At 39.1% G+C, this 17,063-nt stretch overlaps 1 protein-coding gene across 5 annotated transcripts in view; it reads left to right on the forward strand.

The window, feature by feature from the left end:
• Window positions 1-17,063, forward strand: part of LOC124545829 (PDZ and LIM domain protein 3) — a 437,938-nt gene that overhangs the window by 413,933 nt on the left and 6,942 nt on the right. For 4 of the 5 annotated variants that reach the window (XM_047124780.1, XM_047124782.1, XM_047124784.1 and 1 more), the window contains one exon: window positions 8,776-8,805. The exons of the other annotated variant lie outside the window; for it this stretch is intronic. In XM_047124780.1, coding sequence (XP_046980736.1) covers window positions 8,776-8,805 — 30 coding nt within the window. The remainder of the gene's footprint in view (window positions 1-8,775; window positions 8,806-17,063) is intronic. 5 annotated transcript variants of the gene reach the window in all.

Consider the following 17,063-nt stretch of genomic DNA (forward strand, 5'->3'; position numbering starts at 1 on the left):
GTTGTAGAATTCAGAGAAGTGCATCTTAAGCAGTGCATGGTATTTTTTCTGGCCGACAAATTCTTGAAACTTGGGTGCAGAAGTAGCTTGTTGTGGCACGACTGTCAAAGATAGTATCTGTGTTAGTTGCATGATGCTCTGCAGTAATAGTTGAATCTGGTGCCCCCGTAACTGAACAGCTTGTGTCAGAAAAAGTTCCAGGGATGGAACAGACATGTTTATTCAAAAAGAGAATACAGACACAGTAACCCAAACGTCATAAAATGTTAGCAGAAGAACAGGGAACCATAGGGTCTGAAGCAACTCATCACCATTGTTGTTTCAGATCTAAAGGATAGGAACACTCAGTCCTAAAGCAATAAATAGTGGTGACACAATTCTAAACATACTATTAATGAAGACAAACACTTCACTTGTATAGCAGATTTGACCTGTGCTTAGTACAGCAATAAGTGTACATCCACTATTACCATACAACTCAGTGTCCAGTTCACTGGCAGTACAATACAGTAATTAGGTAGAGAAACTCTACATAGACTACATGAACAGCACTGTATCCATTGATACTTGATACACTCCAGTAACTCCATGGTAAAAGACTGGCATCTGAACACAGACTGAGCATAGAGCTCTGAGGCCAGACACAAATAGCAGCCGGCTATGGTAGCATTGCAAACTTGCTTCATAGATGTGGCTCTCAGCCACATTGTGGTTGATTGCACTGGTAACAGTGTCTGTGGTGATAACTACCTGGAGCCTCGCGATGTGATATATCGGTGACACCAACACTTACATTTCATTTTAGTGTGTGTGGGGAGAGAGAGAGAGAGAGAGAGAGAGAGAGAGAGAGAGAGAGAGAGAGAGAGAGAGAGAGTGAGGGGGGTGGGGAAATGACAACTTCAACAGAGGAGTAGTGGCATAGAAAATGATAGTGTGGTGTGTAAAGTGAGAGGAGAGGGAAAATAAGAGTGACAGTAAGCAAGTGGGAAGAAGAATACTGGAGGTTTAGGCCAGGGGGACCAGAGAAAATGCGGGAGGGATGATTCTCATCTACATCTATCATTGGAGCTGGTGATGGGGAGGATACAAGTGGCACAGGTACTATAGTAGCTGTTGTCACTGACTGTGTTGTGTTATCAGGATGACAGTTTTTCTGGAAAATGTGGAATTTTCAGGGAATTACATTTTATATGGAAAAATCAAGGAAATCCCAGGGAATTTCAAAAAATCTCAGAAATTCTACATTTTTAACCCAGCACTGTAACTTAATTTTTATTGAGCTTTATAAGTTGTGTTAATTAAATGAATATTATTCTATATAAATTTTTGATGTTTAAAAATGCATTTAAACTACTGTTTATTGGTCAGTATATCTTAGCCACAAGGGAAGTAAATGGCAAAAATAGTTATTGTAATCTGAGGTACTTCCCAACCTCTTTAACATATTAGGATCTTCTTATGACATCATCAACCTGGAATTCTCAGAGAACTCTGAAATAGTTTGAGTAGCCACACAGGTATGCACCGAATTCAAGAACTGGGTGGTTGAATTTCTGGCTATCAACATTTTAGTGATGGTCATTCAAACACCCCTAGACAGTTGTTTAGTTGTGAACCCAAACAGAAAATTTCATAATAAAGGTAGTGCAGATGGTTAATAACATTGCTGCATTCACATATGGAAGCAATGGAGTGCCACTATGAGAGTTTCATTTCACCATGGGGTCTCTCTCTCTCTCTCTCTCTCTCTCTCTCTCTCTCTCTCTCTCTCCTGCTACTTGTTTTATAGGTAACATTGTTTGCAGTGCCCGCCAAAGAATCCTTAAGTCAGTGGCAGACTACTTCCAGTATTTCCATCTCACATCTACGTAATGATTTATCATCTCCAAGTGACATTTAGATATTTTTGTTTGGGTTTCCAGGCACATCTGTGGTTTATGAGTGCTATTCATACTCAGTACCATACTCATGTTTTTCACCGTAATATTCCTTATCATAAGAAGTAATAACTGATGGTCATTGCCATACCTCCCTGTTGATTAACTTAGTATTCCTAATATTTGCTCCAACCTCATCTTCTGCGGTGACACAGTGCATATATTTTTTGTTCTGAATTCTAAGTGTATGGGATATAAATAAATAACATGAAAACTCTTCTATTAGATAACAGTAGTTTGTCTAGGATGGAATAACAGCAATAAGGAAAGGATAGGCTGCTACTCAGCACATAGAGAAGGTGTTGAGTTCAGACAGGCACAACACAAAAGCAAAAGAATACCAGAAATACTTAAGCTTTCATATAAAGTGCTTCTCAGAAGTAGAGTTCTCACACATTTATGCAACAGCGACTCATCTGGGTGCCAAGACCCAACCACTTGGAGAAGCAGCTCTGTGTGTGTGTGTGTGTGTGTGTGTGTGTGTGTGTGTGTGTGTGTTTGTTTGAGGGGGGTGGAGGGAGGGAGAGAGAGAGGGAGAGAGGGAGAGAGGGGGAGAGAGAGAGAGAGAGAGAGAGAGAGAGAGAGAGAGAGAGAGAGAGAGAGAGCAAGTGGTTGTGCGAGTTCTACTTCTCAGGAATGACTTTGCCTAAAAGCTTAAATATTTCTTGTATTCTTTTTCTTTTGCATTGTGCATGTCTGCAGCTTAATGCCTCCTTCATGCTGATTAGAAGCAATCTATCTTTTCCATTTTGTTGTTGTGACAATAGTTTGGTTTTATTCATTTACATGCTAAATGAATTGTGTTTCTTAGGGCACTGAAGAGAGAGGATGAAATAAAATGACAAATACTAAAAAAAGGTTTTTTCTCACTATAATATGGGAACTGTTTGTTTTTTTACAGATTATTTTAATATATTTTACAGACTGTGTTAATATCTTCAAATATTATAGCAAACTTTTGTGGCAATGAATGTCACGAAGAAAGCAGTAACAATGGGTCAATACAGTTGAGATTATTTTCTGAATAATGTTGAACCAACATAAAATAACACTGCAGTGACTGAATGCAATATTTTTTACCATTAACAAAACAATAGGGACATACAGCAGCTATTCAACCTGTACTGTATATCTCACAAACACTTTTTAAGTGCCAGGCTGTCCAATATCACTGCCAACAACTTTCAAGATAGCAAAAATTTATGTGTTACTTATTTTACATGTACCTACAGCTTGACAAATAAAATTAAGTTGAGTAGCTCGAGGATAGTTTGATCAACTGCTCTGGTCCAGAATTAATTTTGAAGGTATACCTTCCTCTGTTCTTGAAATGATTGTAGACTTAGAGGAAATCTGCTTTTATGTACCATCATTATTTGGTATAGCTTATGTCTGCCATTGTTAATGCAATCAGAGTATTAAGTTGCATGGCAACACAATTTTTGTAACTAATGTGTAGCTGTATTTGATGTTTATAGAACATATTTTATACACCAGAATAACCAACAAATCAAAGAAATGACAGCTTCCTATGTTAAGAGTGTAAAACCAGCATTTACAAGCGCTGTTCAATAAAGAATTATCTTTTTTTTTTTGGGGGGGGGGGTTCATGATGAAGGAGATTTCCACACTGAGCTTTGCTGTTTATTCTCAGGATGAAAATGATGACGTCAAGTTTCATCAGCATTGATTACATTTGAAAGAAACTCCGGATTTTCCTCTGACATCAACTTAAATGGCATACAGACCAGCAAGCAAATGTCCTTTTGTTCGCGAATAAACAATCTTGGAACCCATCGCGCATAGACATGTGTCGTGTAATTTTTCTGCCACAAATGTGTGGGTGGCACCCAATGAAATGTTCAGTATTTCAGAAAGTAACATTAAGGTAATTCGTCAATTCTATCTCACAATGACAGCAGCACTGTTGATGTTTTCTTCCGTAAGAGCAGTAACTGGAGCATCGGGTCCACCTTTGTTTGAAATTGATTGTCTCCCCTCTTTAAACATTTTAAATCACCTTTGAGCTGTGCTGTAGGGAAGATCAATCTCTCTGTAGGCCTCCTGTAACATTGTATAGGCCTCAGCTGAAGATTTGTTGAGGCAAAAGCAGAATTTCAAAGCCACATATTGTTCCTCGCGTCTTACCTCCATTGCAGTGGTAGGCGATACTGAGCATGTCTGACCTCGCCTGCCTCTCACAGGCGGAAACCAGGAGTTCCCACAATGAAATTACTATGGCGTGTTTATTGCACATTAAGCTAACAGAATATCATAAGATTAAACTTTAATGTGAGAAATTATGACCATAAAAAATTATGATCATTCTTTATTGAACAGTCCTCGTCTATTCAGATGTGGCCAAAATAACTCTTTAATGATAAATATATCTAAAAACAAAGATGATGTGACTTACCAAACAAAAGTGCTGGCAGGTCGATAGACACACAAATAAACACAAACATACACACAAAATTCATGCTTTCGCAACCAACGGTTGCTTCATCAGGAAAGAGGGAGGCCTTTGGATAGGACAGAGGTAAACAAAAACCTCTATCCGTGATCTGAAGGCTGACCAATCCATCGTCATTCTTCCGGCGGACAAGGGTTCCACGACCGTGGTACTTGATCGTCGGGAGTATGTGGCTGAGGGACTGCGTCAGCTTTCAGACAACACCACATACAAAGTTTGCCAAGGTAATCCCATTCCTGATGTCCAGGCAGAGCTTCAAGAAATCCTCAGAACCTTAGGCCCCCTACAAAACCTTTCACCTGACTCCATCAACCTCCTGACCCCACCAACAACCCGCACCCCTACCTTCTACCTTCTTCCTAAAATTCACAAACCCAATCATCCCGGCCACCCCATTGTAGCTGGTTACCAAGCCCCCACAGAACGTATCTCTGCCTACGTAGATCAACACCTTCAACCCATTGCATGCAGTCTCCCACCCTTCATCAAAGACACCAACCACTTTCTCGAACGCCTGGAATCCTTACCCAAACTGTTACCCCCGGAAACCATCCTTGTAACCATTGATGCCACTTCCTTATACACAAATATTCCGCACGTCCAGGGCCTCGCTGCGATGGAGCACTTCCTTTCACGCCAATCACCTGCCACCCTACCTAAAACCTCTTTACTCATTACCTTAGCCAGCTTCATCCTGACCCACAACTTCTTCACTTTTGAAGGCCAGACATACCAACAATGAAAGGGAACAGCCATGGGTACCAGGATGGCCCCCTTGTACGCCAACCTATTCATGGGTCGCTTAGAGGAAGCCTTCTTGGTTACCCAGACCTGCCAACCCAAAGTTTGGTACAGATTTATTGATGACATCTTCATGATCTGGACTCACAGTGAAGAAGAAATCCAGAATTTCCTCTCCAACCTCAACTCCTTTGGTTCCATCAGTTTCACCTGGTCCTACTCCAAATTCCATGCCACTTTCCTTGACGTTGACCTCCATCTGTCCAATGGCCAGCTTCACACGTCCGTCCACATCAAACCCCCCAACAAGCAACAGTACTTCCATTATGACAGCTGCCACCCATTCCACATCAAACGGTCCCTTCCCTACAGCCTAGGTCTTCGTGGCAAACGAATCTGCTCCAGTCAGGAATCCCTGAACCATTACACCAACAACCTGAAAACAGCTTTCGCATCCCGCGACTACCCTCCCGACCTGGTACAGAAGCAAGTAACCAGTCCCTCATCCCCTCAAACCCAGAACCTTCCACAGAAGAACCACAAAAGTGCCCCACTTGTGACAGGATACTTTCCGGGACTGGATCAGACTCAGAATGTGGCTCTCCAGCAGGGATACGACTTCCTCAAATCCTGCCCTGAAATGAGATCCATCCTTCATGAAATCCTCCCCACTCCACCAAGAGTGTCTTTCCGCTGTCCACCTAACCGTAACCTCTTAGTTCATCCCCATGAAATCCCCAAACCACCTTCCCTACCCTCTGGCTCCTACCCTTGTAACCGCCCCCGGTGTAAAACTGTCCCATGCACCCTCCCACCACCACCTACTCCAGTCCTGTAACCTGGAAGGTGTACACGATCAAAGGCAGAGCCACGTGTGAAAGCACCCACGTGATTTACCAACTGACCTGCCTACACTTTGAAGCTTTCTATGTGGGAATGACCAGCAACAAACTGTCCATTTGCATGAATGGACACAGGCAGACAGTGTTTGTTGGTAATGAGGATCACCCTGTGGCTAAACATGCCTTGGTGCACGGCCAGCACATCTTGGCACAGTGTTACACCGTCCGGGTTATCTGGATACTTCCCACTAACACCAACCTGTCAGAACTCCGGAAATGGGAACTTGCCCTTCAGTATATCCTCTCTTCTCGTTATCCGCCAGGCCTCAACCTCCGCTAATTTCAAGTTGCCGCCGCTCATACCTCACCTGTCTTTCAACAACATCTTTGCCTCTTTACTTCCGCATCGACTGACATCTCTGCCCAAACTCTTTGCCTTTACAAATGTCTGCTTGTGTCTGTGTATGTGCGGATGGATATGTGTGTGTGTGTGTGTGTGTGTGTGTGTGTGTGTACCTGTCCTTTTTTCCCCCTAAGGTAAGTCTTTCCGCTCCCGGGATTGGAATGACTCCTTACCCTCTCCCTTAAAACTCACATCCTTTCGTCTTTCCCTCTCCTTCCCTCTTTCCTGATGAAGCAACCGTTGGTTGCGAAAGCTTGAATTTTGTGTGTATGTTTGTGTTTGTTTGTGTGTCTATCGACCTGCCAGCGCTTTTGTTTGGTAAGTCACACCATCTTTGTTTTTAGATATATTTTTCCCACGTGGAATGTTTCCCTCTATTATATTCATATGTTTAATGATAAAAATTTATATGATGTCTATACAGCTAAATATAACACTGGACACCGTAAAGAAAATGAATAAATATTGTATTTTAGTTCTTAATGTTTCCGTTACTAGTAAGTAGCCTTCAAGGACAAGAAACACTTCTTGAAGAAGAGCTTTCAATTAAGACCATAACACACAAATGAATAACAGTAAAATTAATATAAATGTGACAAAGTCATGCAGGAGGCAGGTGACTATTATTATAATAATCAGTAGTTCTGCATTCAGGCTGACTGCTCACAATGGTAAATTTCAAACATCAGGTAAGGAATGTGTTTCAGAATGTATCCATTATCAAACATCTACAAAAAATCTGATACAAAAATATTTTATAAAACATGGTAATGGATAGCTACAGCACTCCACTTTAATTGACATCACCTAGCATAAACTGTACTATACCTACTCAGGAGCAATTGCTGCAGATCCATATGAGTTTAAAATTGTGAGTGATACAAACATTTACTGACTACAGTCACAGTTCTGCTGAGTGCAGATCAAGATGACATTTTTGTCACCAGGTGGAATTACCAAATGTGTAGTGGTGCCAAGGCACATCAACTAATGTAAATTTATCACATCATGTGGCTAATAGTTGTAAACCAACTTATTATAAAATAAATATTTTCTTCATACAAATGGTAATGATAATTTTACAATGATAACTTATAAAAGAAATATTTTCTTTATACAAATCGTAATGATAATTTTACAATGATAAAATGTTGCACAAAATATTTGTTTAAATTTGGGAGTATTGCATGGTGTCACACATCATCGAAAGCTAAAATCACAATAACTGTGTGATATGACAAGTGGCAAAAATTAAAATATAAAAGAGCAATATAAACATGCCACAATTTTAAATACAGGGAGTAAGACAGGGGAAGGGGAATGCAATATTTTTGCAAAAATTAAGACAGTCCATCTGTCAGACTCAAATCTGGTATCAGAAAGTACCCAACATGCACTACTGCACTTACATCAAATAGAAGAACCATTTTCTGCTAATGAGCACAACCAGTTTTTTATGAAACATTGGAAATATTTTAGTATAAGCAACATTTTAGTCTAACCTATGCTTGATAAAGTAACTGGTTGTGTTCACTGGCAGAAAATGTTTCTTCTATTTGATGGGGCACATTAGTGCATATTGGATACTTTCTGGCACCAGATTTGAGGCTGACAGATGGGCTGTCCTAATTTTAACAAAAATATTGTATTCCCCTTCCCCCATCTTACTTTCTGTATTTAAATTTGTGGCAGATGTTTGTACTGCTATTTTAGACTTTAATCTTAGTTTGCTTGTTATATCTCATGGTTGTGATTGATTGTGGCTTTTGATGATGAGTGGCACCCTGTAACACTCCTGAATTTAAACAAATATTTTGTGTGGCCTCTTAACATTGTAAAGTCATCATTACCAATTGTATAAAGAAAATATTTCTTTTATAATAAGTTGATTCACAACCATCAGACACACAGTATAATAAGTGTACATTAATTGATGTGCCTTGGTGCCACTATACATTTGTCAATGCCATCTGGTAGCAAAAATGTGTTCTTGGTATGCACTCAGCACAATTATGACTGTAGTCTGTGAATCTTTGATTCACGTGCAAATTGAAACACAGTTTATGCCAAGTGATTTCAAAGTGGAGTGCTGTAGCTACCCACTGTCATGTTTTAAAAAAATATATTTATAAGTGGTTTTCTGTAGAAATCTGATGGTGAATAAATTCTGAAATATGGTATATGAGCAATAAAGTCATTCTTTGCCTGGTGTTTGACTTTTACCATTGTGACATAGTCAACCTGAATGCAGAACTAGTGATTATTAACAGTAAAATTGACTGGCTGTGGGATAAAAGTTGAATTTTTGCAAAATTAGCTTTTAAAGAGATTTGGGATTTATTGCAGTTAAGAACTTATGTATCTTTTCTTTCACCACAGAAACCACAGCCTGAACAGCAACGTACTTTTGTAAGTAGGAATGTTTCTGTGTACATTTATGTTACGTGTTGCACAATGTCCATGAAATAGCAAACTTCTCTTACATCTAACACTGTGTTTGACAGCATTTCCTTGTAATTCTAATGAGGTCTGTTCCATATAATTCTAAGACCAAGTTTTTTTTTACTAAAATAGACTGATGGTTGGAGCTAAAAAGAAAAAACAGGACATGTATTTCAATTTTCCTTTGTAAACCTCTGTGCTAACATAGTTTGCAAAAATTGAGTGTATGTTTGAGTTTTATAACCACATGGAAACAGAATGGCAACACATCATGGCTATGAGTTCAATACAACAGAGAATAAAAAATTCTGGGTGAATCATATGAGCAAGTACAGCAACTCACAGCACTAAAATAGCATTGAGCAATGGATTGAAGCAGACGTGGTTTTTTCTTAAATAAAATTCAGCTAACAAACTTGTATACATTGAGGTGTACACAAATATCAGCTGCACACAGATACTATGTCTTTTCTTGTTCCTACCATCCCACCTTACTGCTGCATCACCTTTTTTGTGCACCTGTGGGTTGCTCAATAATGCTTCTATAGAATGAGTTGTTGTCTTTACTCATACAACTATTTTTATCTATGAACATGTGTGACAACTAATGAAATATACAATACATAACAGCTGAATTGTTTGAAAGTAATGTATGACTTCAGTTTCATAAGTTGTGTTTGCAAAATATTAATACAAATTATTTACAGAAGAATGGAAACACTGACAATAGTCAACTTCAGGGAAGATCAGTTAGGGTTCTGGAGAAATGCAAGGACATCCAAGGCAATACTGACCCTACAACCTATCCTAGAAGACAGGTTGAAGAAAGGCAAAATACATTTATAGCATCTGCAGTTTTAGGGAAAACTGAAGTGTTCACTGGATTACACACTTGAAAGTAGGAGGGATAAAATAGGTGGAATGAAAGGCTGTTTATCCCTATATTGTTCAGTATGTACACACAGCAAGCAGAAAGGAAACCAAAGTGAAATTTGGAAAGGTAATAAAAGTTCAGGGAGAAGAAACTAAAAATTTAAGGGGTCAATGACATTGAAATTCTGTCAGAGATTGCGAAGGATTTGATAGAACATTTGAATGGACTGGATAGTATGTCAGAAATAGATTATAAGATGAACATCTACAAAAGTAAAACAAGGGTAATCGAAGATAACTAAATTCAGTCAGGCAATGCTGAGGGAATTAGTTTAGGAAATGAGATACTAAAAGTAGTAGATGAAAATGATGATGGCTGGAGAACATATGATATGAAATGAAGAGTGCCAATTGCAAGAAAACTAGTTCTGAAAAAGAGATATTTAACATTTAATATCAGTTCAAAAGGAAGTTTTTTCTGAAGGTCTTTCTCTGGAGTGTAGCCTTGTATGGAAGTGAAACATGGAAAATAAGCAGTTCTGACAGGAAGCTTTTGAAATGCTGTGATATAGAAAAATGCTGAAGATTAGATGGGTAGATTAAATAACTAATGAGGAGGTACCGAATCGAAATGGGGAATATTTGCGCCACAACTTGACAAAGAGTAGCAATTGGTACGACACATCCTTAGGCATCAATGAATTCTCAGCTCAGTAACAGAAGGAAGAGTGGGAGGTTACAAATTATAAGGCATCTAAGGTGGATCTCCAATGATTAGACCATGTCAGGACAATGTAAACAGATGTGCTAGTGTGCGTTTCATTGAATACTGTTTTTTTATGATTTTAAATGTTTTATTTATTGGTTCAAATGGCTCTGAGCACTATGGGACTTAACAGCTGTGGTCATCAGTCCCCTAGAACTTAGAACTACTTAAACCTAACTAACCTAAGGACAGCACACACATCCATGCCCGAGGCAGGATTCGAACCTGCGACCGTAGCAGTCGCGCGGTTCCGGACTGTGCCTAGAACCGCGAGACCACCGCGGCCGGCTTTTATTTATTACAGACCTTTATATAATGTGCTACATCTTATCTATACAACAACTTGATGTAAGGTTCAACTCATAATGAACACAATTTATAACAAAAGTTTTTGAAGACTTGAAGATAACAGCAATGTCTGTCAAAACCAGCTGTTTACAAACAGAGGAAATTTTTATGTGATCTTGCCTTTAGAAAGTTTTTAACAAATATATGTAAGGGATCAACTACATGCATAAGAATATGAGATCAATCTTTCTAGCAGTTGTAATGGTAACACCAGTGACACAACTAGCATAAGATATTCAGATTGTCTCCTTCTTTGCCATCTTTTGACAGGCAACTACTTGGCTCTGCCATATCTGTTCTCAACTCGTCTGCCATATCTGTAGAATTTGGTATCTGGTCATATAGTTGTTAAAGAGCTGGATGGTCCATTTCTTTGTTATTAGGCCAAAATGCTTAAATTGCTCTGAATATCATCCAAGCAAGCTGATTTTCCATTTTTATTCTGTTTGATAGCTTTCTCTAAATCAGCCAAGCTGAATGTTGTTATAGTTCTAATCCATCGATCCCTTTAGGTCTCTTTTATAGTGCAAATGACCTTGTTTACAGCTTCCACAGTTGCTTCACTAAAAGGATTTTCGTTAACTAAATTGCGGTGTTCTGTAAGTAGAGCAGCTTGGTCTGATGTGAGACTGGGTAGACAAGATGTCCAGCACTGGTAAGGTATAAACATTCAGGACCATCTCTTTATAACTGCAGTGAAGGTGTCTGGAATAGATGCCATTGGACATACTTTAACATCCAATAATTCTGCAAATTTCAACTATTCTGATTTGTTAAATTGTACCTTCTGCAGAAAGGTACTTTCTGAGGTCTAACTACAGCAAATACTTTTCACATTATTGGCCTATACTGTCAGTTGGGTATTGAAGTGCAAATAGATTTTACACATTATGGACTAATACTGCTACTAATGATTATGAGATCAGGGTTGTATCTGCACATCCACCTGCCACTGTTGAATGATGCAGCTAGTTTTGCACCATTGACTAGAGTAAGATGATGCATTTGTGTCCATTCTTGCACTGCTGCCCCATTCTCATTTCATTATCATACCCCATAACTTGATATGACTGTTGAAATTACTCATCACAATCTGTGTATTTTTGTTCTGCAAACTGAGTAGTTTATTAACAGTAAATTCAGTGTCAGCTGGTTTATACAGTGTTTCACTGGTACAATTAACCATTTCTTTAGTAAGAATTTCAATATCATTGACCATCCCCATGAGTGATGACGACTTCCAAGCAGAATTAAACACAATTAAACAAACATTGACATGCCATAAAAATTATAATGGTTACAATCTTGTCTTGATGGACTCCATACTGCATAAAAAACGAAAACAGGTCTCCACTTTTCTTTATTCTGAGCTTAATCCTCCTCCTCCTCCTCCTCCTCCTCCTCCTCCTCCTCCACCACCTCATTAAATGGTGCACAGTTCCAGATTTAGGTAAAGTCCCAGAATGTCGTCACAAAGTTCTAGGATCTCTGAAACATAACTTTACCACCAGGAACAAGCTCGTACTGGAGTACAAGAAAAGATGAATATGTTCCTCTTTAAAAGACAAAATGGCGTCTGTGAAGGTACGTTCCGAGCAGATAGCTGTCATCGAGTTTCTTTTGGTGGAAAATCAGAGCACTGCAGTTATTCAGAAACTCCATAGACACCTGGGAGTGAACAAAAGCACGGTGAGTCATTGGTCAAGGCACCTTTCATCATTGCAGTAAGGTTGTGTTCACCTGTCCAGTCTCCCATGCGCTGGTTGGCCACACACAGCTGTGACTCCTACAATGCTGGAACACGTGGACACACTCATTCAAAGATATCAATGGATAACAATCAAACAAGTCACTGCTCAACTGGACGTCCCTCTTGGTAGTGCTGACACTCAAGTCTGCGCACCCACGAGGAGTTCACAAAATTTCATTGGAATGTTCCTGCTCATCCACCGTATAGACTGGATCTCACACATCCCAATTTCCATATGCTTAGCCCAATAAAAGATGCAGTTAATGAAAAGCAGTACATGGATGATGCAGAGGTTACTGATGCAGCAAGATGTTAGCTCTGAGGTCAACAAGTAGAGTGGTACCATACAGACATGTAGGCTCTCCCAGTAAGGTGGCATAAGGCCATCACATTGAATGAAGATTGTGTTGAAAAATAGGGTTTTGTAGCTAAAAGAGTAGGGAGCAAGATGGTGTACTGTATAATCCTGAATAATACCATATTCCTTCAGAAAAGAATGTTTTGCACTTCTTATTGAAAGCCCATTGTATTCACACTCTTTAACATATAACAATCGAAATCCTTTTACCCAGTCTCTCTTCATACTCAACATCTTCCTCTCACTGACACTGTCTCCTTCGCCCCCCCCCCCCCCCCTCCCCGATTTGCAACAAATCCCAGTGCTGCTGTCTCCTCTCTCACTTACACCATCTCCTTTTGTCTTTCTTCCTCGCTGCCACTGTCTCCCCCATACCTCAGCAGCTTAAAAATTCTGTGGGGTCCAAATCATCTTTTCCCCTATACCCATTTGTTTAAAATTTCCATCAAAAATACACCCTCCTCTCTACCTACATGTTAAAAGGGTTTACTTATCTGGGGAAGGGTCCAAACCCCCCCCCCCCCCCCTCCCCAGCCTAAGTATGGTCTCCACTCACCTGTATTTCCATTTCCATTGTGTCCTTTCTCTTTTGCTCCCACTGCTTCTATCTACATCCAGCTACCTTTCATTTCACTGGCACACTCTCCACAAGCAGTAACATCTCCTGCTTCTTTGGCTACCACTGCTGTTGCCTTCATCCAACTCTCTCTCTCTCTCTCTCTCTCTCTCTCTCACTCACTCTTCCACCATCACTGCCCCTCTGCTAATCTCTTTCAGCACAAAAGAACGTGAAATTGTTAGCATGGCAAAATGTTAGGTGACAAAAGTGGAATAATAATCGAAGCAGCTAGTTCCCTACTTTTCTGTCAGAGTCTTTTGAAGAGGAATGCATTAACCTTTTTTGTGGCCTGACAGGAGCCTTTTTCTGCTGATTCTATTCATTTCCTGTCAACAGCAGGGTGTGCTGCTGATATAAAACAAATTCTAAGGTTCAGTAAATTTTTACGTTTCATTTATATACTTTAACACATTTACATACTTTGACACACATAACCAACAAGTAAGTGTGGTTAACACAAAATCATTTGCTTAACATTTTTTATGGATACTTTGCTCATCTATCACAACTCATAGAAGATGCCCAGCTAATGATTTGTATCTTAAATTATTTTACTGAATTTGCAGTCTTTCCAGTTTTACATAATTTTTGGAAGTCATCTCAAGTTCTTTTCACACATGTTAAGATCTTTTATAGCCCATTTTTGTCACTGGTGTACCACTCTGGGCATATATGTACAAGTGTGGAGAGCCTGTTAGACAGAAGCAATGTGCCAAAGTTTTATTGGTGAAAAATGCTGAATAGAAACATAGGAAAATCCAGGATGGAATGTAACAATATTATAAAAAGGATAGTTGCTACTCACCATACTGTGAAGATGATGAGTTGCAGACAGCACAACAAAAAGACTATCAGAAAGTGAGCTTTCGTCCAACAATGCCTTCATTGAAAATAATCATCACACACACACACACACACACACACACACACACACACACACACAGTCTCTGGCTGCTGAAGTCTGGCTTCAGTGGCCAAAGACTTTGGTCACGCGTACCTTAGTTGCATTTGCATGTGTGTGTGTGTGTGTGTGTGTGTGTGTGTGTGTGTGATGATTATTTTCAACGAAGGCCTTGTTGGCCGAAAGCTCACTTCCTGATACTCAGCACCTCCATTATATGGTGAGTAGCAACTGTGATTTTCATAATATAATTGAATAGAAACATAGTTTTGATGACCTTAGTACCCTTTCCAAGCGTTCAAAATGTCAGCTAAAACTACATTAATGCCTCTGACCAGATATTATACACACATTTTACATGCATAAGTATGGAAACTTTGAACCTCTCTATCTCAGATAATGATAAAAAAAGTTTCAAGGCTCCCCAAGAACAGTATAAGCTAAAAATTTTGACACTGCCATAAATAGAAATTATAGGAAGTGGCTATCCCCACAACTGGTTTCGATGTTTCCTCAGGAACTGGCCACAAACAAATCGTGCTGTTAGCAGCAGCTAAGGTCCTTCCTAGAACACACCTAATGCAAAAGAGCCAACCAATTTGCTCAGTTTGCCTTAGTGGTGTGGGAGAGGGGGAGGAAGTGTATAATGTTTGAATTTTGACACTGTACTATAGGATAGCTACAATATGCCCATTGTTCTGATAGGTAGAAAAGTGGTCATGACACCAAGGGCTATACAAAACACTTGACCCCTTATCTCTGTGATCATTAAGATCCTGAGCTATGACTCCTTGAAAAATTGCATTTTTGTGGGCAGCTTTCGTGCAAGGGCCGATTTCCACAACACTATTGAAAAAATTTTGCCTGATAGCAGGATACCACATCTGCTTTGGTAAAAGGGTTGAATATATAAAATCACTTGTAGCTATGGCGAATTCTATGTATGCCAGTCTGGCACAGCAATCCACTCACTTGAAGAAACATGACAGAAGTTGGAAACAGAAAAGAAGACTCCATCATTACAAACCACCTTCTTAATGAAGGCCACAGTTACAAGGTGCAACAGGAAATCCCACATGACATCCACAAAGGGAGGCATATGAACCATCTTGAAATAATGGAAAGTAATAAATGTATGACTACTTGCCCAAATTTGGAACTTCTATCAGCAGCTGCTCCAAGTGTAACCATGTGTGTGGTGGCAAAGTAAATTACTTTTAAAGTGTCATCATTGGCACCTGACAGCTAGTACGGCTTCATTTTTGTCATTTTGTGCTAGTGTGTGGTAGTTGGTTATGGAAAGTACCATTGCTGAATTAAATGCTATTTACGAAGTAGTAGTTGAAAGAAATCTGGAACGGAAGTCTATCTGCAAAATTTTGGCACCTGCAGGAAGGTTATGTACTGCACTAAATAATGTGTGTGGGGAACTAAATGTAAAGTAGATCAACTGGGTGGTGGAATGAAAGAGAAACTGAGATTCACTACCTGTGGGAGCTGAAGCAGATGCAGATAAGAGAGCCTCATCAGTGCAATAAAATTGCAAGAAACTGTGCTGCGGCAGTAGTTTGACTGGATGGTGAGCTGAGAGATTAATGTGGAGATCAAGCAGTTATAGATGCAGATCAAACTGCCTCAATAGTGGTGTAAAATTGCAGAAAGGTTCTTGTCACCATTTATATGTTAAATAAAAGTTACATGTCTTTGAATTCCAAGCCCTTTTTTTAAAAAAAAAAAGAAAGAAAGAAAAGGTAAACCCATCCAATTACATCACATATTACAGCTCCTACTTGCATGCTCCATATTTTACTTTATTTCAGTTATGGTGATTTCACTGTAATTTCACATCGCATTATTACTGTTATCTCATTTACCATTTTGGTCCCATTTGTAATACTATACTTGAAGACAGTATTGATTTGTCAAGTCATGCCTTTGAAACACGTCAACAAAGTTTACTGTATTTTGTTCAGTTTATTTTAGTCTCTGAACAATTGTTGTAATTTGTCATGTCGTTCATTAAATCATATGTTATATATTTTATCTAAGCTAAATAGTTATTTTTCATATTTTTATCAAAATAATTCTTTTCACTTTAGTTTTACATCAAACATTATTACTGTCAACTTTAAAAACCAATTGAAAGAATCGTCGGATCCACTTGCTTTAAAAATCTTTGATCTCTCAAAATTTATGCATCTGATGATTGCCTAACAATAGAAAACAAGTTGGTTAAATAATAAAGTAGAATAATATACAAGTGCTATCCCTTTCCCATTCATTTACATTTACCATAGATTCTAAGACAACGGGAAAAGGTATATTTCACAATGAAAAGCATGGCTATTTTCAAACCGAAACTGCTATATTTATCGATAGGCACTTAAGATGTGTTGAAGTATGGCAACTGGCTATGTAGGCTACAAGTGCAACATTTCCTGTGTTACTGATGGCATATTCTATTCTGAAAGAAAACAGACCAGAGTGCTCACATTGTCGACTGTTGTGGCTTCTTGTAATGCAGCTGTTTTTCCACCCTAAATTGCCTTAAAGTGGTGATGGTTCCATCACATTCATTCAACTCAGTGACAGAGAACAAGCAGTTTACTA

This window comes from Schistocerca americana, chromosome 8 (assembly GCF_021461395.2).
Source record: "Schistocerca americana isolate TAMUIC-IGC-003095 chromosome 8, iqSchAmer2.1, whole genome shotgun sequence".
In the NCBI taxonomy this organism is placed as follows: domain Eukaryota; kingdom Metazoa; phylum Arthropoda; class Insecta; order Orthoptera; family Acrididae; genus Schistocerca; species Schistocerca americana.